This window comes from Leucopleurus acutus (genome assembly GCF_964270905.1).
Source record: "Leucopleurus acutus genome assembly, chromosome: 18".
In the NCBI taxonomy this organism is placed as follows: Eukaryota; Metazoa; Chordata; class Mammalia; order Artiodactyla; family Delphinidae; genus Leucopleurus; species Leucopleurus acutus.
The window spans coordinates 1054289-1079148 of record NC_139160.1 but is presented as its reverse complement, the minus strand read 5'-3'; the positions used below and the strand labels follow the sequence as shown (position 1 = coordinate 1079148).

General features: G+C 52.0%; 1 protein-coding gene across 1 annotated transcript; it reads right to left on the bottom strand.

The window, feature by feature from the left end:
• Positions 1–18: 18 nt before the first annotated feature.
• IL17D (interleukin 17D) lies at positions 19–22551 on the bottom strand (the record flags this gene model as incomplete). The annotated part of the gene is made up of 3 exons (XM_082859398.1): positions 19–311; positions 21806–22101; positions 22537–22551. The coding sequence occupies 3 exons, from the start codon at positions 22549–22551 to the stop codon at positions 29–31; spliced, it is 594 nt and encodes a 197-aa protein (XP_082715524.1). The 3' UTR covers positions 19–28.
• Between the last annotated feature and the right edge of the window lie 2309 nt (positions 22552–24860).

Here is a 24860-nt window from a genome sequence, read left to right as displayed (position 1 = left end):
TCGGGGTCCCCGGATTGGGGATGGGTGCTCAGGGCCGGGCCGGCTTGTCCAGGCTGGAGTTGGCGCCGTCTGCATCCTTGTCTGGCCCGGGCACGCAGGTGCAGCCCACGGGGATGGTGACGTACTCCTCGGTATAGACGGCGCGGCCGCCCGCGCAGGCCGGGGTCCGGCGCAGGACCACCGCGGGCACGAGCACTGGGGCGCTGCGCAGCCGCACATCCTCCTCCCCGCGCGGCCCGGTCAGGCAGCCCCGGCACAGGCAGTAGGCCTCGGGCAGGTACCTGGGGAAGCGGCCGGGGTCGTAGGAGATCCTGCGGGGAGAGGACGGGCCCTGAGGGCTTGGCTTCTGGGCCGGTGGGGCTGGGGTCACTGACTACGCGAGGGGCTGAAGCCGAGCAGCCCCTGGCCTTCACTGTATTAAAGTGAAGACGGTTGACGGCCGCCACGTTCCCTGAAAACGCTCAGACTCTGCACCAGTGCCCGCAGGACAGGTGTACACCACACAGCCCGCGTGCTCCATGAGGTGCCCCCAGCCACCCTGCTCTGGGCCCTCACCACCCCACGGGCCCAGGCTGGGCCGACCCTGGCCTCCCCGCCACTGACAGAGCCTCAAGCAGAGGCGGGTGCCAGACACTGCCTGTCCAGGAGACCCTGCATCCCACTGTCCATCAGGGTCCACGTGCCCTCCCTCCCGCGTGTGGGAAAGGGGCCGAGTCACAGCAGGCGGTGGGGGGCGGGCAGGAAGGACTGGCTGCCCAGGACAGGTGGGAAGTGAAGGATGCCTTGAACTGGACCACTTCCGTGTTCCTCCAGGTCTCCCTGCTTTCTGGTCAGATGCCAAGTGTCGGCACCCAGGACGATCCTGTGGCTGCTGGCTGGACCCTGCCCTCGCCTCCCTGAGACCAGGAGGCCCTGATGGAGCCCAGGGCCCTCCTGACGGCCCCTTGTATGGGGACGCTTGCCCCGCCGCGTGGGATTGCCAAGACCCCAAACCTCACTTCTGTTCATCTGCCTTCTCACTTTTGGAGCTGGTCCTTGTGACGCTGAAGTCTGAGTCACAGCCGTGACCTGACCTCTCAAGGGACACGCATCCATACGTCCACAAGCACCACGCCCGGGAAGGCCCCCGAGCGCTGGCCCGAGGGGAGCCGAGGAAGGAAACGGGCCAAGCAAGATGTGCCCAAGCGTGCCCACCCCTGGGACCTGGGGCTCCGCGGGGAGGGCGTGGCCAGGCTTCCAGAAGCTTCTTGTCCCTCACACGCAACTTCTGTGGACTAGTGGCCCTCACCGTGCAGGACTGCAGGGCACCAGCCAAGCTAAGAAGTTTCCAGATGAGAAGGACCTTCTGACAACCAGTTAACGAAAGCGCAGAGGTGGGAAGGCACACAATGGGTGAACTGGGCAAACTGGGCCGGGAGGCAGAACCTGACCAGCTGTCAAGCGTGGGGGACTGGAGGCCGCGTCAACCGGGCCAGCTGCCCATGGCCTGTGGACAGCCTCAGGAACGGTATCTTCACGCTTGACACCAACTGCGTGCCACTTACACAGCAGGAAAGAACTAAGGCGGGGTCAGGCCTGGGCCCGAGCTGGGCCCGAGGGAGGGAGGAAGCCGGTGGGGAGGGGCGGGGAGGGGCGGGCCTCAGGATGCGACCAGACGGAGGGTGGTGCTTAAACTCGGACCACACCGCCCTGCCCCTGAGCAGCCCAGAGCCCAGAGGGACATTTCTGAGTCCTTGGCCACCATGTGGATGTGGGGATGAGGTCAGGGGAGAAGTCGGGGTGACCAGGAGGATAGCAACGGGGGGGGCAGGGAGGCCTGGCTCTGACTCCCTTCTCACTGCTGTGCAAGGAGGGGCCCTGGAAATCTGTGCGCCAGGAGGAGGGCAGCGCGGCCGGCCTGCGAAGGCACCTGCCTGCCCCCGGGACACGGAGACCCACAGCAACCCCACCCGGCCCGCATGACCACAAGGAGGTGAAAATCTTTTATAAGCGTCTCATCGCTTTTCCCTCAGTGCTGCCTCTGGAAGAACTTTACTTTTCCAGCTTTTCCACCCCCATAATGCCTCATTCCCACCCCCTCCCGGGGCACAGGCCCCCCACGTCCCCTGTCGGGCAGGGGCGGTCATGTCAGGAAAAATCCCAGCTCCTCGGCTTCGCCTTCAGAGGCCTCCGCGACCTGCCCCTCACCCACATACCTTCCCAGCCGCCCGCGTGCCCGACACCCGCCCCCAGAGCGGGACGCCTGGCAGGGGCCACGGCTAAGCTTTGGCTCAAGATGAACTCTCCCCCAGACCAATCTCAACTCAGCGAAGACTTGCCATGTTTTAAGGTCCAATGCCAAATCATTATCTTACAGAGTTTTCAGATTTCCTTCGTCAGATTTAACCTCTTCTTTCCCCATATTCTCATAACACCTTGGGCCTCTCAGACAGAACTGCACATTTTCCACGTCTTCCCCTGGGAGGGAAGGGTAAGGACTGTATCTGGACTCACTCTCATGCTCTAACAAGCCCACCACAGCGCCTGCATAGAGGAAGAGTTCAGTAGACGGTAAGAGGGTGGTGGTGAGTCTGGACTCCTCAGCTTCCTGTCCTCCAGACCCTTAGGTCAAGATTAGACCCTAACTTACATTGAAGGAAAAGAAATTTATAATGTCTGCAATCACATTCAACATTCATTCAACAAACACCTAAGGGCCAGTGGTGTTTCAGGCAGTAGGAATATAGATGAAATACTATAATAATCTACCATCCAAGGACTCACCCTCTCAGGGGATAAATATACAAAGAAACAAAGAGTTAAAGCAGGCCATCACAGCAGAGGAGGCTTCCTGGTAAAGTGGAACCTGGGTGGATTCATCCAGATGAAGAAGGAGAAAGGGCATTTAGGGCAGAGGTCAAAGCCTAGATGTGAGGGACCACGTCAGTTATAGGAGCCGCAGCACAGGAGAAGAACCAAGAGCTGGGGCTGGAGCCATCTGGGGGGGCCTCCGGGGGGGCCTCCAGTTCCTAACAGGAATTTGGATCTGACCCTGAAGGCAAGAGGAAGGATATTAAAGAGAAGTGACCCCGTCAGACGGAATTTTAGGTCTCTCAGACTAGAGTGGAAGCCGGTCTGGAGCCCAAGAGAGATCTTGGCTGGAGACGGAGATTTTTAAATTATTAGATATGAATAGTAGTTAAGTGAGATCATTCACATAAGTGTATAGATACCAAATAAAAGAAACTCAACAGAGGTTTCATTCCAAGAGGGAAAAAAGAGGCAGGGGAACCTAAATATTAAAAGAGCCTTGAGAAATCATCAACAAAATGAAAAGGCAACCCACTGAATGGCAGGAAGTATTTGCAAAGCATATATCTGATAAGGGGTTAATATCCGAAATACAAAGAACTCATATAACTCAATACCAGAAGAACAATCTGATTAAAAAATGCACTCAAGACCTGAATAGACATTTTTCCAAAGAAGGCATATAAATGTCCAATAGGCACGTGAAAAGATGCTCAAACATCGCTCATTACTAGAGAAACGCAAATCAAAAGCACCTCCCATCTGTCAGAATGGCTGTTATCAAAAAGACAAGGGGCCTCCCTGGTGCGCAGTGGTTAGGAGTCCACCTGCCGACGCAGGGGACAGGGGTTCGAGCCCTGGCCCGGGAAGACCCCACATGCCGCGGAGCAACAATGCCCATGGGCCACAACTACTGAAGCCCACACACCTGGAGCCCGTGCTCTGCAACGAGAGGCCTGTGTACCACAATGAAGAGTAGCCCCTGCTCGCTGCAACTAGAGAAAGTCCGTGCGCAGCAACGAAGACACAACACGCCCCCCCCCCACCCACCCAAAGACAAGAAATAAGTGTTGGCGAAGATGAGAAAAAGGAAACTCTTGTGTACTGTTGGTGGGAACGTAAGTTGGTGCAGACACTGGAAAATAATATGGAGAATCCTCAAAAAAATTAAGAATAGAATTACTAAATAATACAGCAGTTCCACTGCTGGGTATTTATCCAAGGAAACAAAAACACTAACTTGAAAAGACGTATGATCACTGCATTATTATCACAGCATTATTAGAACAGCCAAGACATGGAAACAATCTAAGTGTCCATTGAAAGATGAATGGATAAAGAAGATGTGGCATATATATACAATGGGATATTACTCAGCCATAAAAAGAAACGAAATTGAGTTATCTGTAGTGAGGTGGATGGACCTAGAGTCTGTCCTACAGAGTGAAGTCAGAAAGAGAAAAACAAATACCGTATGCTAATGCATATATATGGAATCTTGAAAAACAAAGAAGGTTCTGATGAACCTAGGGGCAGGACAGGAATAAAGACGCAGACATAGAGAATGGACTTGAGGACATGGGGAGGGGGAAGGGTACACTGGGACAAAGTGAGAGAGTGGCATGGACATATATACACTACCAAATGTAAAATAGCTAGTGGGAAGCAGCTGCATAGCACAGGGAGATCAGCTCGGTGCTTTGTGACCCCCTAGAGGGGTGGGATAGGGAGGGTGGGAGGGAGGGAGGCACAAGAGGGAGGAGATATGGGGACATGTGTATGCATATGGCTGATTCACTTTGTTATACAGCAGAAACTAACACAGCATTGTGAAGCAATTATACTCCAATAAAGATGTATAAAAAAACCAATATAGCATATTCGAGAGTTGCTAAGAGAGTACATCTTAAAATTTCTCATCATGCACAAAAGATGTGTAACTCTGTGGTGACGGACGTTAACTAGATTTACTGTGATCATTTTGCCATATATGCAGATACTGAATCATTATATTGCACACCTGTAACTAATAATAACATGTCAACTGTATCTCAATTTAAAAAATGGAGCACCTTGAGCAGAGCGATATAAGTACTGGGGCATCGCTGACCTGGTTTACACGAGCCGACCAGGTGCAGCTAGGAGTTGAGCCCCAATTCCCAAGTGTTTTCATTTGGATGAGAAACCATATGGTTGCTTAAAAAAACATATCAAACCCTTAGGGACATTGGACAAAACAATGGGAAGTGTCACAGCCACGAGAGACAAAGGACTGAGGGACTGTCACAGACTGAAGGGCCCTGAGTTGCAGAGGCTGGACCCTGGGGCAGGGAAGAGGCACGAGTAGGAACCCTCTGAAGGTCACAGTTCAGAATATGGCGCCGTATCCACGCAGCGCCTCATCTTGGTAACTTTGCTGAGCTGTGATGCTGACATTTGGGCAGTCTGGGTAAAGGGTACAGGGATTTCCTTGTACTAATTTCACAAATTTTCCTGTTACGTTTAAATTTCAAAGCAAAGAATTAAGTAATAAAAGAAAAAACTTTAAGTTTTAAAAATACGAGACAATCAAGAAAATCTAAACTGGACTATTTGAAGATATGAAGGCAGTATTCAATTTTAGGTGTGTTCAATGGTATTGTGGTTTTGTTTAACAAAGAGTCTTTACCTTTTAGAGAAACTACCAAACTTGTGTGTACACACACACACACACACACACACACACACACAGTGACCGTGTGCCTCTGAACCTGTCTCGGCAGGTAGGCAGTGAGCCTCGATTTTCAAGCTCCCGCCGCGGAGCCAGGGGTCGGACACACCCGCGCATAGGACCCAGGGGAGGCCCAGGGGTGAGGTGAGGCCAGAGGGCTGGGCTCGCAGGTAGTGGGGGAGGGAGCCAGGGGAAGTGGCACGCGCGCGCGCGTGTGTGTGTGTGTGTGTGTGTGTGTCTACACGCGTGTGTGTGGTGGGGCAGGGACTTGCGAAGGAATCTGTGACGTGGCAGGACCCCTGAGCCCAGAGCAGAGAGTCTGGAGTTACGGGTCCCGGAAGCCACAAGGGGCTGTGAGACGCAGACAGGTTCAGGCTGACAACAGGAAGCTCGTGCCGACGGCAGTGTAGACGGCTGTGTGGACGCAGCCATGGGACAGAATCGGGTGTGGGAGGGAGGCCCCAACCTGAGGGCGTAAAGATTCCTTTCAAACAACTGGGGTTTCTCTTTCTACACAGGTGACAGTCCCCGTGTCACGTGCTAGTTTTGTAGGTGGACCTGATGGCCGCCTGGATGTGGTGACAGGTCAGAAGCCTCATCCGACTAAAAATACCCCCCCGACTCCCGCCAGTTGGCCCGAGGGACTGAAGTTTCCACTGTCACAGGGACACCTCTGGCCAAGGCACTGTGACCATGGGACCCCTGCCCACCCCACCTGGGATGGGAACATGGATGGCTCAGCAGTCATGGCCGGCGTTTCTCTCAGGATAGAAATGTGCTCCCACGGGACGGGGTGCAACGCGTCCATCCCACCCGACACCCAGCACTGCAGGTGGGGGCCGGCGGGGACCACGACGGGGTGTGGGGCTCAGGAGCAAAGTCCAGAAGCCTCGGGACATGGGACAGACGCAGGCCCGTCACCCCACCCCCCTGCCCCGAGATTCTGGGAAAATCCTCAGGAGTGCTTTCGGGGTAAAGAAATCTGCCAGCAGGGATCCTTTGTCGCCCCGCAAGGACACACGGTCGAATGGCCCCCAGCGCCCACTGCCTCAGCCTTCCCGCTTCTGCTGCCACCGTGCGCGCGCACCCAGCCAGAGGGAACATGCAGGAGCGAGGCCAGGTCCCCTCTGCAGGGACCCCACGTGTGAAGCTTGGCCGCAGGGAGCGACAGCTGGCCCAGCTTAATCCAGGAACAAAGGACGTGAGGAGAAGGGATGGAAACCGAGCCCAGAGGAATGTGAGTGACGGCAGGGCCAGAAAAAGAGCCGCTCGGGCCCTGGACAGGGTAGGAAACAATTCGAGGCAGTTCCCCGAGGAGTGCAGCAGGTCACCGGCAGAGCCGCCACCGTGTTTATGCATAAACCCATCCTCCCTCTTTGCAAAACACAAATGAGTTTAATTTCAAACAGCAGAGGCTGTGTGATCACTTCTTTCACAGCAATCCCAAGACCCCAGGCCCCAAAGCCAGGAAGAAGTGGGGAAGGCCCCTCCGCCCAGAAGCAACGGATGGAACCAAGTGGCCTCAACAGTCCGGGGTCCCCAGATCCCAAGGTCAAAACAGACTTTCTTAAAGGGGTGGCCTGGAGTCAGTGTCCTGAACCTACAATTTTGGTCCAACCTGGTTACCAACCAGTGACACTGGACGAGTCATCGCCCCTGCTGGTTCTCTGCAAAGTGCATGGGATGGATTTGATGGGCGGGCTGCTTCCTCCACCTTCTTGATGGCAGGACTAATAAAGTGATATTTTTATCAACGTTTTCTGCTTAGAAGAGACGCCTGTAATCCCCTGAGTTTCTAAGATATCAGAGACTCTCCCCGAAGTAATTTATGAAGTCAGTGCAATTCTCGTAGATTTCTCTTAGGACTTGGCAGGCGGATCCTAAAACTCGTACAGAGAGAAAAGGGCCCAGAGCAGTCTAAGCAGCTGCGAGGAAGAACAGGAAGGGCTTTGCTCTACCCGCCTTCAAGACGCTGGTAACGGGAGGACATCGGGCGGCCCTCGGGGAAGCTGAGGGGGACAGTGTCTTTTCCCAAGTGCTGTTTCTCCTGGACGTGGGCAATTAAGGCAGAAACAAGGTTTCCAAACTGTGGTTTTCAGAACCGTGTGGCATGGGGCCTGTTCAACCCCGGATTCCCACACTTCCCTCCACACTCAGGAGCTCAGCCCGCTGGCTGCCAAGTGACCGCCTGGCTCGTGTCTGGGAGCCCCAGACAGAAGCCCCCCAGCACCTCCGAGGGGGTGACTGCACACAACCGGGGCACTTCCCCATCCCCCCAGCCCCCATCTCAGGACCCTCCCGCTGGACACCCATGCCAGGGAGTCTAATTAGCCCACAAGGTCACTGCTGAGCCAGCATGGACAGCAGCGCTGCGACTGGCTTGCTCCCTGCTGGGACGCTGTCCCCTCCCCAGGGCTGTGGAGCTCAGGGGGGCGCAGGGCTGGGCCGGGCCAGGTCTAAAAGCCCCCTGGACAGTCCTGACCAGACCCGGGGGAGGCCACTGGGCCCGGGTCTGAGAGACCACAGGGCACTGAGGCAGGTCTGTGGTTCCCTGTGCCAACGGGTCTGACCACCTGGGGCGCAGGGACAGGAGACAGCAGCCCCCCGTGCGGCGCCGCCGGCCCTCCTGTTGCTCCGGTCGAGCCGGACGGGCTTTCACCACGGCTGCCAGTAAGCCCCGAACACGGCCCCACCCGACGAGAACCTGAGTGTGTGTCCCTGGGGAAGAGGACATGGGACCAGCTGGGAGGCAGAGGGACCTGACCGCATGGACCCTGAGGCCATCCCCGCGGGCGCACCTGGCCCTATGCCGGCGAGGACGTCCAGGGGTCAGTGACCCTGGGCCGAGGCCACCGAGCTGCGATCCTCAGCCTGGCCTCGGACAGCCCTGACCCCAAGCCAGGGAGGCCGATGCAGACCCACCGGCTCCTCTGCCGCCAGGCTGGTCCCCGCGGAGCCTGGAAGGCCCGGCCCACCCCCCAAGGCCCAGCCCCGCACAAGGGGCCCGAGGCCCCCAGGGGCTCAGCCCTACCACCACGGGGCCATTGGAAAAGGGTGACCCGCTGATTCCATGCAAGACCTGACCACCTGGGAGCTCAGGGAAGAGCAGAGACACTTGGAAAGAATCTGGAAGACGATTCCGAGGGACAGAGAAAGGGAACCAGGGAACGAATGAGCCAGAGCTTCTCTAGGGCCCTTTTCTCCCTCAGGGCAGATGCCACACATTCCGGGCAGCTGGGAAGAATCTCCTCAGAGGAAAAACAGAGCTCCTGCCACGGCGGCCTGGACTCTCTGTCCAGGGAAGCCGCAGAATCTGGCGTTAGAGCCACGTCCGCTGCGTCCGTCCTTGGGGCGGGCAGGCCAAGCACCTCGTGCGCGGTGTGAGGAATAATCCACACGGAACACGAGCCCAGACGCTGCGCCTCATCCTGGGAGCATTTTGGAAGGTCATTTTCCCCTTGACCGCGGGAGCCAGGCACCCACTGCCCTCCTTCAAGCCTCGTGTGTCGTTTCCACAAGACCGAGGCCAAGAGCACGCGGCAGGCGTGCTCGCCACCCAATCCTTCCACCCGCGTGAAGGACACAGACGTTTTATTCAGGGGACGACGGGATGGAATATTCACTCATCTTACGTAGAACAAGACCCAGCAGTCAGAGAAGACAACCTTCAAAGCAAAACGAACGGCCTATTTTCAAGAGAGACCGTCACCCCACGACGGCGCTCCCGACAACGCTTCTACTTCTTACTCTGGAACGCTGGTGGCCGCAGCCCAGCCCGCTGTGTGCCGAGCAGCTCATTAGAGTCACTTACGCATAAAAATATTTGGGGGGAGAAACACCACCATTTCCTACCAAGCTGCCTTAAACGATGAGTTTCTCCTTCTCTACCACGGAGTCTGACGATGTCCCCTCCCGAGCCCAATGTCCTGTGCTGTCACTGGAGCCCCACCCCCAATGGCAGTCGACTGCCTCCGTCCTTTCCTCCCTCCCTGCCCTTCTTAACAGAGAGGACACGACACCTGTACTGAGAAACCCGGGAAGGCAGAAAGGCTGTGCTTCTAAATCATTAGAATAACGAAGCCCGGCGCCAGGCGTCAGTGAACTTGCCAGCGGAAAACAGACAGAAGCAAGGTCTCCCCAGGTTCAAAGATGACCGGGGCCGGCGGGCGGGTGGGTTGGCCGGTGCTGCCCCCTGCCGGCCACCTCCCTGGGAGCCGCGGCTCCTGTCTGTGGGGACCTGGGCTCTCGGTGCCGGGACACAGTCTGACCGTGCACCCGGGGGGAGGGGGCGCACGAGAGAAACAAGCGGGAACATTAGAAAGGGGGCGGACCTTCTCTAACATGATGCTTCTCACCTCTGTACTTTCTCTAATTAACATTCTTTTACAATTTGAAGGACAACATAATGAAGAAAAAGCGATGTCCACAGCACCGCCTCGCACAGTGGATTGGACAACTGGGCGACACTTGTTGGGGAAGGGGCGCGGAGGCGACGCTCGGGGGTGGCGTGGCGGACTCAGGGTCGGAGGAGGGGCGAGCAGAAGCGCCCTTCCTGTTTCAGCCCTCCTGAAACTAGCGTGGCTAGATATCCACCCACCGGCTCGTGGGAACGTGCAGGCCAGAGACAGTGGTGACCTTCCCCCCGCCACGAGCTGGGGGCTGTCGCTGCTGCCGCCCTGCTCCCAGAGTCCCCTGCTGAGAGTCCCGGCCACAGAGCAGAGCCAACCTCGGTTCTCCGTGCGAAGATTCCACTTTCCTGGCGCTTCCTAACACCTGGCCAGCGCCCCTGCTGGTACCCCCAGTGCAGGCTCACCCGTAAAGGGCCGATGTGCCCACAAGCGGGTGGCCCCCCTGCCCCTCCCGTTAGGTCCCTCGACCTCCCTGTCCTGTTTCTTTTTCTTTCCATTTATTCCCTTGCTGCTATTGTGACCCATGGAGTTGTCTATTGCAAAATAAACGTAGGTGTAGTTGCTTAAATGCCCAGGAGGAATTTATAAAGAAAAGTAGCAAAGCCTAAAAATAAATTGTGTGCATTATTCACATCCTAGAGAAAAGCTACCTTTAGACTAAGACCCAAAATTGAGAAAGGTAAACAAGTTACTTGGAGTGTTGGTGGGTGTGTATCTTCGGGGTGTCAATGTGTATCTTTAAACTGTAATAAACCTCAGTACTCCTACAATATGTTTCTTACTGTGTCAATGTGACTTTAAAAAACTTACTGAGCAATCACATTGATTTTATTTTTGTCGTATTTGTTTCTAAAGCTTAAGAGAAACAAACACGATGACACAAAGTAAGTGAGAAAATATTTTTATATTCTGGAGGCTGAATGTTGCTTTTCTAACAGCCCATATGTGGGGAGCACAGCCAGGGGAACCAGAGCGGTCTGGACCTGGGTCCTGGCTTTCCCCACCCAGTTCCTTGTGTCCCCAGGCTGTGGCTCCCGGGGGCTCTGACCTCCGTGAAGGCAAGTAAGGCCTCTGCCGGGAGCCCACAACCGGCGAGAGCAAACAGTTCCCTTGGAGCCAAGACTCTTGGGAAATCGACGGCTGTCGTGACCCGCTGAAGCTCCGTTTCTTTAGTGTCTGCTCTTTCCTCGCGGTTGGTAAATTTCCCTTCTTTCCACTTTAAAGTTAAGATGTTTCGGCCCCTTTCTTGGAGCTTGGCCATGATGGTGGAGCAGGAAGACCCCCAAGCTCACCAAAATGACAAATATTTACAGAGCAACTACCAATAAAAAAAAGACCAGAAACTACCAGAAAAGATGTTCTACAACTAAAGATATAAAGAAGGAAGCACACTGAGATGGAGACGGGTAGTAGTGGCAGAGCGTATACATAGGAGCATGATACTGTGCATAGAAAATCCTAAAGACACGACCAGAAAACTACTAGACTCATCAATGAATTTGGTAAAGTTCCAGGATACAAAATTAATACACAGAAATCTGTTGCATTCCTATATACTAACAATAAAATATCAGAAACAGAAATTAAGGAAACAATCCCATCTACCATTGCATCAAAAAGAATAAAATACCTAGGAATAAATCTACCTAAGGAGGCAAAAGACCTGTAGTCTGAAAACTATAAGATGCTGATGAAAGAAAGTGTAGTGACACAAACAGGTGGAGAGATATGTTCTTGGATTGGAAGAATCAATATTGTTCAAGTGACCATACTACCCAAAGCAATCTACAGATTCAATGGAATCCCTATCAAATTACCAATGGCATTTTTCATAGAACTAGAACAAAAAAATTTTAATTCATATGGAAACACAAAAGATCCTAAAGAGCCAAAGCAATCTTAAGAAAGAACAACAGAGCTGGAGGAATCAGGCGCCCTGACTTCAGACTATACTACAAAGCCACAGTAACCAAAGCAGTATGGTACTGGCAAAAAAACCAGAAATATAGCTCAATGGAACAGGATAGAAAACCCAGAAATAAACCCACGCATCTATGGCCAATCTACCACAAAGGAGGCAAGAATGTACAATGGCGAAAAGACAGTCTCTTCAATAAGGGGTGCTGGGAAAACTGGACAGCTACATGTAAAAGGATGAAATTAGAACATTCTCTAACACCATACACAAAAATAAACTCAAAATGGATTAAAGACCCAAATGTAAGACTGGATACTATAAAACTCTTACAGGAAAACACAGGCAGAACACTCTTTGACATAAATCTCAGCAATGTCTTTTTGAATCCACCTCCTAGAGAAATGGAAATAAAAACAGAAATAAACAAATGGGACCTAATTAAACTTAAAAGCTTTGCACAGCAAAAGAAACCATAAACAAAATGAAAAGACAACCCACAGAATGGGAGAAAATGTTTGCAAATGATGCAACCAACAAGGGATTAATCTCCAAAATATACAACACTGTAGCTCAATATCAAAAAAACCAAGAAATCCAATCAAAAAAGGAGAAGACCTAAATAGACATTTCTCCAAAGAAGACATACAGGTGGCCAAAAAGCACATAAAAAGATGCTCAACATGACTAATTATTAGAGAAATGCAAATCAAAACTACAATGAGGTTTCACCTCACACCAGTCAGAATGGCCATCATCCAAAAGTCTACGAACAACAAATGCGGGACTTCCCTGGTGGTCCAGTGGTAAAGAATCTGTCCTGCAATGCAGGGAACATGGGTTCAATCCCTGGTTGGGGAACTAAGATCCCATATGCCATGGGGCAACTAAGCCCGTGCGCCACAACTACTGAGCATGCATGCCTCAACTCAAGAGCCCTCATGCCACAAACTACAGAGCCCACGCACTCTGGAACCTGCGCACCACAACTGGAGAAGAGAAAACTCACACACTACAACTAGAGAGAAGGCTGTGCGCCACTAGAGAGTAGCTCACATGCTGCGAGGAAAGATCACGCGTGCCGCAACAAAGACCCGATGCAGCCAAAAATAAAAACTAATTTTTTAAAAAGAATTAAAAAAAAGAACTATAAATGCCAGAGTGTGTGTGGAGAAAAGGGAACGCTCCTACACCATTGGTGGGAATGTAAATTGGTGCAGCCACTATGGAAAACAGTATGGAGGTTCCTTAAAAAACTAAAAACAGAGCTACCATATGCTCCCACAATCCCACTCCTGGGCATATATCCAGAAGAAAACATAATTCAAAAAGATACATGCGAACTTACCTGGTGGCGCAGCGGTTAAGAATCCACCTGCCAATGCAGGGGACACGGGTTTGAGCCCTGGTCCGAGAAGATCCCACATGCTGCGGAGCAAATAAGCCTGTGCGCCACAACTACTGAGTCTGCATGCCTAGAGCCCGTGCTCTGCAACAAGAGAAGCCACCGCAATGAGAAGCCTGTGCACTGCAGTGAAGAGTAGCCCCGGCTCACCACAACTAGAGAAAGCCCGCACACAGCAATGAAGAGCCAATGCAGCCAAAAAATAAATAAATAAAATAAAAAATTTTTAAAAAGGTCTACAAACAATAAATGCTGGAGAGTGTATGGAGAAAAGGGAACGCTCCTACACCATTGGTGGGAATGTAAATTAGTGCAGCCACTATGGAAAACAGTATGGAGGTTCCTCAGAAAGCTAAAAATAGAGTTACCATATTATCCTGCAATCCCTCTCCTGGGCACATAACTGAAAAAGATGAAAACTCTAGGGACTTGCCTGGTGGCACAGTGGATAAGACTCCGCACTCTCAATGCAGGGGGCCCGGGTTTGATCCCTGGTCAGGGGACTAGATCCCACATGCATGCTACAACTGAGAGTTCACATGCCACAACTAAGGAGCCCTCCTGCCACAACTAAGGAGATCGCAAGCCACAACTAAGGAGCTGGTGAGCTGCAACTAAGGAGCCTGACTGCCGCAACTAAGACCAGGTGCAACCAAATAGATAAACATTTTTTTAAAAAGATGAGAACCCTAATTCTAAAAGATACATGCACCCCAGTGTTCACAGAAGCACTATTCTCAATACCCAAGACATGGAAGCAACACAGATGTCCATCAACAGATAAATGGATCAAGAAGGTGTGATATAGGGGCTTCCCTGGTGGCGCAGTGGTTGAGAGTCCGCCTGCCGATGCAGGGAACACGGGTTCGTGCCCCGGTCCGGGAAGATCCCACATGCCACAGAGCAGTTGGGCCCGTGAGCCATGGCTGCTGAGCCTGCGCGTCCGGAGCCTGTGCTCTGCAACGGGAGAGGCCACAACAGTGAGAGACCCGTGTACCACAAAAAAAAAAAAAAAAAAGGTGTGATATATATACACAATAGAATATCAGCCATAAAAGAATGAAATAATGCCATTTGCAGCAACATGGATGGAACTAGAGATTATCATACTAAGTGAAGTCAGACAGAGAAAGACAAATACCATACGATATCACTTACGTGTGGAATCTAAAATATGGTAGAAATGAACTTATTTACAAAACAGAAACAGACTCACAGACATAGAAAACAAACTTGTGGTTACCAAAGGGGAAGGGGAGGAGGATTAATTAGGAGTTTGGGATTAGCAGATACAAACTACAATATATAAAATGGATAAACAAGGCTATACTGTATAGCACGGGGAACTATATTCAGTATCCTGTAATAAACCATGATGGAAAAGAATATGAAAAAGAATATATATACATATATGTGTGTATATACATAACTGAATCACTTTGCTCTACACCAGAAACTAACACAAAATTGTAAATAAGCTATGGTTCAATTTAAAAAAAAATTTTTTTTAAACCAGTTCTAAGAGGGAAGTTTACAGCGATACACACTCAGGAAAAAAGAAAAATCTCAGATAAATAACCTAACCTTACACCTAAAGGAACTAGAAAAAGAACAAACAAAACTCAAAGTTAGTAGAAGGAAAGATACCATAAAGATCAGAGCAGAAATAAATGAAATACAGACAAAACAAAACGAATAAGAAGATCAATGAAACTAAGTGCTGGTTTTTTGAAAAGATAAACAAAGTTGATAAACCTTTATCCAGACTCATCAAGAAAAAAGAGAGAGGGTCCAAATCAATAAAACCAAAAATGAGAAAGGAGAAGTTACAACTGATACCACAGAAATACAAAGGATCATAAGAGATTACTATAAACAACTGCATGCCAATAAAATGGACAACCTAGAAGAAACGGACACATTCCTAGAAGTGTACAATCTCCCAAGACTGAACCAGGAAGAAATAGAAAATATGAACAAAGCAATTACCAGTAATCAAACTGAATCAGTAATTGGAAAAAAAAAAGAAAAAAACTCCCAACAAACAGAAGTCCAGAACCAGATGGCTTCATGGGTGAATTCTACTAAACATTTAGAGAAGAGTTGAAGAGTTGATTCCTATCCTTCTAAAACTATTCCAAAAAATCAGAGAGGAAAGACTGCATCTGAACTCATGCTATGATACCAAAACCAGACAAAGATATCACACAAAATAGAAAACTACAGGCCAATATCACTGATGAACACAGATGCAAAAATCTCCAACAAGACATTAGCACATTGATTCCAACAATACATTAAAAGGACAATACACCATGATCAGGTGGGATTTATCCCAGGGATGCAAGGATTTTTCAACATCCATAAATCAATCATTGGGATACACCACGCTAACAAATTGAAGAATAAAAACCATTATGATCATCTCAATAGATTCAGGAGAAGCTTTTGACAAAATTCAACATCCATTTCTGATAAAAACTCTCCAGCAGTGGGTACAGAGGAGACATCCCTCAACATAACGAAGGCCATATATGATAAGCCCACAGCTAACATCACACTCAATGCTGAAAAGCTGAAAGCATTTACTCTAAGATCAGAAAGAAGACAAGGACGCCCACTCTCACCACTTTTATTCCACATAATATTGTAAGTCCTAGCCACAGCAATCAGACAAGAAATAAAAGGGATCCAAACTGGAAAAGAAGAAGTAAAACTTTCACTGTTTGTAGCTGACATGATGCTATACGCATAAAATCCTAAAGACACCACCAGAAAACTACTAGAGCTCATCAATGAATTCAGTAAAGTTGCAAGATACAAAATAAATACACAGAAATATATTGCATTTCTATACACTAACAATGAACTGGGAGAAATGGAAATTAAGGAAACAATCCCATTTACCATATCATCAAAAAGAATACTTAGGAATAAATCTAAGGAGGTAGAAGACCTGTACTCAGAGAACTATAAGACACTGATGAAAGAAACTGAAGATGACACAGATGGAAAGATACACTGTGTTAATTGACTAGAAGGATTTATACTGTCAAAATGACCATACTACCCAAGGCAATCTACAGATTCAAAGCAATCCTTATCAAAACACTGATGACATTTCTCACAGAACTGGAACAAATAATTTTAAAATTTGAATGGAAACACAGAAGACCCTGAATAGTCAAGCCAATCTTGAGAAAGAAGAACAGAGCTGGAAGAATCACACTCCCTGAGTTCAAACTATACTACAATGCTACAGTAATCAAAATAGTATGGTACTGCCACAAAAACAGGCACACAGATCACTGGAACCGAATAGAGAGCCCAGAAATAAACACACACACTTATGGGCAATTAATCTATGACAAAGGAGGCAAGAATACATCGTGGAGAAATGACAGTCTCTTCAATAAGTGGTGTTTGGAAAACTGGACAGCTACATGTAAAAGAATGAAATTAGAACATTCTCTAACAACATATACAAAAGTAAACTCAAATGGATTAAAGACCTAAACGTAAGATCAGACACCATAAAAGTCCTAGAGGAGGGCTTCCCTGGTGGTGCAGTGGTTGAGAGTCCGCCTGCTGATGCAGGGGACATGGGTTCGTGCCCCGGTCCGGGAAGATCCCACATGCCGCAGAGTGGCTGGGGCCGTGAGCCATGGCCGCTGAGCCTGTGCTCCACAACGGGAGAGGCCACAACAGTGAGAGGCCCGCGTACAGCAAAAAAAAAAAAAAAAAAAAAGTCCTAGAGGAAAACATAACCAGAACACTGACATAAATTGTAGCAATATTGCTTTCAATCTGTTTCCTAAGGCAAAGGAAACAAAAGCAAAAATAAACAAATCTAAAAGCTTTTGCACAGCAAAGGAAACTACTGACAAAAGACAATCTACTGAATGGAAGGAAATATTTGCAAGTGTTATGACCAATAAGGGGTTACCATCCAAAATACATAAACAGCTCATACAACACAATATCAAAAAACAAACAGAAAAAAAAATTTAAAAATGGGCAGAAGACTTGAATAGACATTTTTCCAAAGAAGACATACAGATGGCCAACAGGCACATGAAAAGATGCTCCACACTGCTAATCAGAGAAATGCAAATCAGAACCAAAATGAGGTATCACCTCACACCTGTCAGAATGGCCATCATCAAAAAGAACACAAATAACAAATGTTGGCAGGGATGTGGAAAAAAGGGAACCTTTGTGCACTGTTGGGAATGTAAATTGGTGCAGCCACTGTGGAGAACAGTGTGAGGATTCCTCAAGAAAAAACAAAAAGAGAACTACCATATGATCCAGCAATTCCACTCCTGGGTATGTATCCAAAAAAAAAAAAATGAAAACACTAATTCGAAAAGATACATGCACCCCAATGTTCACTGCAGCATTTTTTTTACACACTAGCCAAGATATGGAAGCAATCTAAGTGTCCATCAACAGACAAATGGATAAAGAAGACGTACATACTAGCCACAGAATATTAGCCATAGAAAAAGAATGAAATTTTGCCACTTGCAGCATTGTGGATGGACCTGGAGGGTATTATGCTTAGTGAAATAATTCAGACAGACAAAGACAAATACCATGTTGTCATTTGTATGTGGAATCCGAAAAAAGAATATAACAAAACAGAAACTGACACAGAGAACAAACTAGTGGTTGGTTACCACTGGGGAGAGGGAAGGGGGAGGGGCAAATAGGGATTTGAAATTGTCGTAGTTAATACCTAACTGCATAAAAGCTGTACCAGTCACATCCCCAGTATAGGGAGAGCCTTCCCCTCACACCGTGCCAGCTCGGCTGGACGGGCACTCCCACCAAAACACCTCTCTCAGCACAGTGATTTTCTTTTTTTTAAGAAGAGTTGGCTTTGTTTTTTCTTTTTCTTTTTGGCTGTGTTGGGTCTCTGTTGCTGCGCAGGCTTTCTCTAGTTGCGGCGAGCGGGGGCTGCTCTTCATTGCGGTGGCTTCTCCTGTTGCGGAGCACGGGCTCTAGGCGCGTGGGCTTTAGTAGTTGTGACACACGGGCTTAGTTGCTCCGCGGCATGTGGATCTTCCCGGACCAGGGCTCGAACCTTTGTCCCCTGTATTGGCAGGCGGATTCTTAACCACTGCGCCACCAGGGAAGCCCCTTTAATATTTATTTAGTTGGCTGCACGGGGTCTTAGTTCCAGCACTCAGATCTTCGTTGCGGCATGCAGGATCTAGTTCCCCAACCAGGGACCGAAGCCAGGCCTCCTGCATTAAGAGCGTGGAGTCTTAACCACTGGACCACCAGGGAAGTCCCAGTACAGTTTTGTTTTTTGTTTTCGGTACGCGGGCCTCTCACTGTTGTGGCCTCTCCCGTTGCGCAGCACAGGCTCCGGATGCGCAGGCTCAGCGGCCATGGCTCACGGGCCCAGCCGCTCCGTGGCATGTGGGATCTTCCCGGACGGGGGCATGAACCCGTGTCCCCTGCATCGGCAGGCGGACTCTCAACCACTGCGCCACCAGGGAAGCCCCCCAGTACAGTTTTAATACGCCTGAGGGCGAAGTCTGTCCTCCTTTCAGAGTTGGGGTCATGTGACTTCCCTCCATGAGGACTGACCATGGCCTCTGTCTTCCTTTCATTGGGTCTTTTTTTTTTTTTTTTTTTAACTTTTATTGGAGTACAGTTGCTTTACAATGTTGCTAGTTTCCACTGTATAGCAATGTGAATCAGCTATACATATACATATATCCCTTTTGGATTTCCTTCCCATTTAGGTCACCACAGAGCACCGAGTAGAGTTCCCTACACTATACAGTAGGTTCTCATTACTTATCTGTTTTATACATAGTATCTATAGTGTGTATATGTCAATCCCAATCTCCCAATTCATCCCACCCCCTCTTCCCCGCTTGGTATCCATACGCTTTGCTCGCTACATCTGTGTCTCTATTTCTGCTTCGTAAATAAGATCACCTATACCAATTCACTGGGTCTTTTTCTTGGTTTGTAGGAGCTCTTCATGAAACAAGCCCTTTGTCACATGGGTTGCAAGTTTAGCCTTGTATTTTTTTCCAATTTTGCCAAGAAGAAATGGCAGATAATTATGTAATTAAATTTATCAATCTCCTCTTTAATGACTTTGGGGGCCTGTGAGCTACAAAATAGGCCTTCTCCACTCAAGAGTATAAATATAATTGACTGCGTTTTTATGTGTGTTTGTGGTTTTACTTTTCACGTTTAAGTCTGAGTCATCGGGAACTTATTTCCATACACGAGTGAGATCCAATTGTATCCTTTCAGCTGCTTACCCAGTCCCAACGCTATTTATCGAATGATCCATCTCTCCCCTAAAGATACGGAAAGCCACCTTATACTCCAAATTTCTATTTTAAAGCCTAGCTTACCCAGCTGAAGTGATCCTTTCTGTGGCTTTCAGGTTTGACGTGCAGTCCATTTCCCTATCCATCTTGAAGAGTTCTCTGTTTGTAGCCTTAAATAGCACTTCTGAGTCTGAGCTGACACAGCACAGGTGAGGCCACTCTTCCGCCCGCGATCCCGCCCGGCAGTAACATCTAAGCACACCGCTTAGAAGAGGCTCTGGGGTGCCACGTGTATTGCTTTATCTAATCTTCCCAGAAACTCGGGAGGTGGGGAGGTGATCCGAGGTCAAGGCGCAGGTCGGGGTCTGCCGGCAGCACCAGGCAGGGCCGGCTTCAGCGGCCAGCCACCAGCAGTCCCGGCCCGTGCCCATCCTGGAAACCATCCTTCCCGCAGAGCGTGGAGCCACTGGGCCTCCCCGTGCTCACTGAGGGGCAACCTCACGAGGCTCGAAATGTCTGAAAAACGACGCAGGCGTAGCTCCTGGCCCAGGCCCGCGAGGGGCAAAGGCTCCCCAAGCAGAACCACGCGATGCTGGGTTCCTTCCTGACAGCTACCTGCCCAGGCCGCGCCCTGCTCCCTCCACTCTGGGGTCTTTCCTGGGGAGACGCAGGCGTCAGTGCCAGCAACGTGCAAGGGCAGCTCAACTCCACCACGGGGAGCTCTCGGGCTGACAACTCCTGGTCTGCGCTCCAGCCCCGACCTCTCGCGAGACCACACCTCCGCCCGCGTGCTCTCAGGGACCGAACTCAGCAGCCCAGCACTAAACTCGTTACCTCCAGGGAGCCTGCTTCCTCGTCCTGTTGCTAAAATGCGTCCACAACCCAAGCCAGACGCGTGGCAGACGCGCCCAACAGGAGGTCCTGAGTTAGCAGTTTCCCTGCTGCCTCGTGGTCCTCGTGGTCCACGGGCCAAGGCCTGGCCTGGGAGGAGAGTGTAGTCTGTTTTTCCGCGATGCCACCTCGCACATCAAGGGTGTGACATGAGGCTAGAAAGAGAGGGGCGGGACAATAACCCACCCTTTGGGGCCCTGGGATTGGTGGGGAGAAAGAGGAAAAGGCGGAGACGAAGCACCAGCGTGAATGGCTGGCAGGTGTGTCCCGAGGGCACCAGCCGCTGGTGGGAAGAGCCGGCACGCGGGGCGGAGGGGGCTGGGCGCCATGGCAGGCGGGGGAGGTCTTCGCACGTCCCCGCACAGCACACCGTGGGGACTGGGACGCTGTGGGCCCCTCCGTCCCACACGGAACCATCTTCCACTAAATCCTGTCCCTTTTCCTTTAAGCAGTGCCATTCAAATTGGTCCTGGTCTCACCTCCTCCACCATCCTAGCTGCGTGTGTCCAGTATTCCCCCCTCAGGGACAGCTTCTCGAAACACGAGTGGCTGTATGGCTTCCTCGAACGAAAAAACACTCTCAAGGATAAATGTCAACCTTGCAACACTGCTAAGGGCAAACCCAGGCCTGCGCTCCCCGTCCCCCGCTCCCCCCCGCCCCCCGCCGCCCCGGCCTGAGCTCCTCCCTCCCTTTCCTCCGGGTCACCCCGTCCCTTTCCCGAGGCTGTGGCAGTGAAGGATCCCACCTTCTCCAGCCTGAGAGCCCCTCGGGACGGTGACACTCCGCAGCGACAGCAGGGAAAGAAGCGGACGGCCATACGTGCGCTGAAGACACTCTGACCACACTGTGCCCTGTCTGCACGCCGCTGGTTTCCTGCGAGATAACCTCTCCCCCGAGCGACCCCGGAATGACGCCCGTCCTCCAGCGTGCTCGATGCCCCTCCGTCCTCCCCCTCCCCCCGCTTAAACCACCGCACACTTAACTCCTCATGTCCAATCACGTCCCGCCTCGTCTGCTCCCAATGACCGCCACCCTCCCTCCTGTCGACCACAGGCTTGACGAGCTCGGAGGGTCGAAGGCCAGCAGCACCTGGACCAGCACAGGCGCCCGAGAAACGTCCGCAAGACCCCACGTCAGACCCCGCACAGGCCTCCTGCACAGAGTCCTCTAACAATCAACGAAGGGTCCCCGGGCTCGGCCGCGTAGACCTCTCTTAACCACGTACCTGACAAGGTACAGGTGCTCAAGAAACTGGGGCGTCGGAAAGACCGGAAAGGTGAACGGAGTACGCGGGTCCCTCGGAGGGAGCTGCCCGGCCTCTGCGGGAAAGAGCCGCTGCAGGTCCGGCGCCCCCCGCGCCCCCCGGCGCGCCCGCTCACCTGTAGGCCCAGGGAGACACGCTGCGCAGGTTGGTGGGCGGCCGGAAGCGGCGGTCGGCGGGCCTGCCCCCGGCCGGGCAGCTGGCGTTGCGCGCCTGCTCGCGCGGGCCCAGCTGCAGCGTGTGGTGGAAGGCGCCGAGCACGCCGGCCGCCAGTCGCCCGTACAGCTGCTCCAGAAGCTCCTCGGGCCGGTCCGCGCAGCCCCGCGCCCGCGCCGGCCGCCAGCCCGCCCTCGGGGCGCCCTCCGCCCGGCCCGGCGACAGCGCCAGCAGGACGCCGGCCACCAGCGCCCAGACCTGCGGGACAGGCCGCGCTCAGCGCCGCGCGGAGGAGGGGCCCGCGCCCCGCCCCGCGCCCCCGCCCCCGGGGCCCCGCCCCGCGCCCCCCGCCCCGCGCCCCCGCCCGGAGGATGGGTGCTGACCACGCCGGCCCCCGCGCGCCCTCCCCGCCCGCGCGCCGCCCGCGGGCACCCCGGGGCCCTCCCCCGAGGCGGCCCGCTCGCCCCCCGCCGCCGCCGCCCCGAGCAGGGGTCCGCGTGGGCCGCGGGTGCGCGGTGCGCGTGTGCGTGTGCCGGCCGGGCTGCTGCGCCGCGGGCTGCGAGTGCCTATGATGGCGCCCGGGCCCCTCGGCGGCCCCCGCGTGTCCTGGGCGCGCGGGCCCCACGAGGCGGCCCGGGACGGAGGGCGGCGGCGCCCGGGGACCGAGACGCGGCCGCTGCGCCGCGCACTCACCGGCGGCCCCAGCATCGCCCCGAAGTGGCTCCGGTGGTCGCGGAGGCGCGGACACGTCCCGAACGGAGCCGCGCGGCGCTGAGCGGAAGGAGGCGCCTCGGCTGGAAGGGAAGTCGGCCGGGTCCGGCCGCCGCGAAGAGCCTCCCGGACGAAGGCGCCGCGGGAGCGGGACGGGCACCTGGAGAGGCGCGCGCGGGGCCTGGAAGCAGCTTCTTCGCCACGACTTCCTCTGAGGGACTGGAGATGGAGAGCGTTCCGAACGGGGGGCGGGGGCGCTTCTCCTTCCCCCAGACACCAGGAAGCGGTCCTTATCTGCCCCACTAGCACCTCCGAAATCCAAGCACCAAACATTCTACCCAGCTTGCACTTCTATGGCCGGAACTGGGCATCCTTGGGCGCTACAGGGTCGGGAACTCCTGCTTCGTGATGCCGGGACTGTAAGCGCGCGCAGTCATGTAAAATAAGCCTAATACTTTGTAAATAAAGAAAATATACTTAACACGAGGGAATTCTATTTCAAGAACCAAAGCAAACGTGCTCGTTCGTTCATTCTGTAAATGAATGCTTAATGCTTTTTAGGTGGTGGGCTAGTGAATACGGTCATTTTACGGCAGTCATACTTGGCCAATGAAAACAAATGATTGATAACAGCTGAAAGGTTTTCGAAGGTATAGAAAATACATAATTGATGGTTCTCTAAATGCTTTCCAGCTTTGGTATTTGACTGCCTTGTAAATCACTGGTTAAACTACATTTCAGTTATGCTGTGTAGAAAAACAACACTTGTATGCCTTGAATATTCTATAACTGAAGAGTTTAGGGATGGTCCTATTAACTGCTCAAAATCCCACAGAAATCTCCAATTTAAGCCATTTAAGCTATTTACAGCTTGGTGAGTAAACGTTTGTTTTGAGGTTACAAAACTTTTTTTCTGATTAGTAGAGAAATTGTGTTCTTTCTGGTAAAATGGGAATAAACATATCAGTACACGAACACATACTGGTTTTTTTTAAATGTGGTAGAAGTGTGGGAATCCTTTAGGAGACAGCAGTTTCATCCTTTGAAAGGTAAGGCGATACAGCGCCAGACCGCTCATTCTATATATTATTCAACAAAATATCTTCCATTGTGTGATAACATGGCAACTTCTCTCTCCTCCCATTACTTGGAAACGAAGGTATTTACTTTCCAACACTTTTCATTTTATGAAAGATCATAAACTACTGAAGATGCTTGCCCACTTGATAGAACATAAAATGCGTTTCTGTGATGCTAAGCAGAGTTGAGAAATTGTCTTCTCAACAGGTGCAAAATGTCTGCAGTCAATTGCCCTCAAACTTGAACATATTTATGAACGTGTGAAATAAACATGCTCTTAGTTCGGTCCAACATTAAGACGAGTGAGAAAAAGGCGACAAAATACTCAAAGGCAGCCTCGTCGCGTTCCCTTGGAAGCTAACTCCTCTACAGTGTTCTCCGCAACGAGAGCCGTTCCCCTCTCAGCCCCTGGATCACTCAGTCCCCCAGTGCCAGACCGGCTGTAGCTCCCTGGCATGGGAGCCGGGGTAGGGGTGGCTACGTCCACTTACCTTCCTGGGTTACTGACGGATCCAAACCTCCTTCCCTCCTCCGAAGGTCAGGTCTCCCCACCAAGAGTTCTATCTGTCGTCTTCTCGGGCAGCACCTGGAGGTCCCACCACGCCTGCACCTCATTCCCGCACCTTTAACACCTGTGGAGGAGCCACCCAAGACCCGGCCTCTAACTGGCTACCCCAGCTCCACCTGCTTTCCCCCAGCACGTCTCGACTCTGCAAGCCTGTGCTCCCCCACCGCGACCCCTGCGCTCATTACCGGGAGCGGCTCCCCGTCCGTCCGAGTGTGTGAGTGGCCCCCGACCCAGCACCTTCTCTCCGCACCTGTCCTGTAGCTGGCTGTCTGACCTCATCTGCTGACCCTGCCTTTTCACCAGCCACCCCACGCGAGTCCTAGTTTCCCTTCTCGGCTGGGGCAGAGTTGGTGGTTCGACGCGATCACCACGCCCCTGCAAATACCCTGGTCCCTTGTTCCTTTTTCGCTCTGTGACATCTGCCTGGAACAACCCCACTCTGTTCCGTTCATACAGCTGGGCGTGCGCCGCATCTCAGGTGGCCATTCCACACGCGGGCCTGTCACACCTTCCGAGTTATATACTTCTCCCGAGATGACTAACTTCCGTCTCCCTCCTCGGTCTCTCCTCCCCACCTCTCGCCTGGGCTCCGAACGCACGTCTGTCGCTTAGCCCTGCTGCTCGCGGCCCTCCTGACGCACAGCGCGCGGTCTGCTCG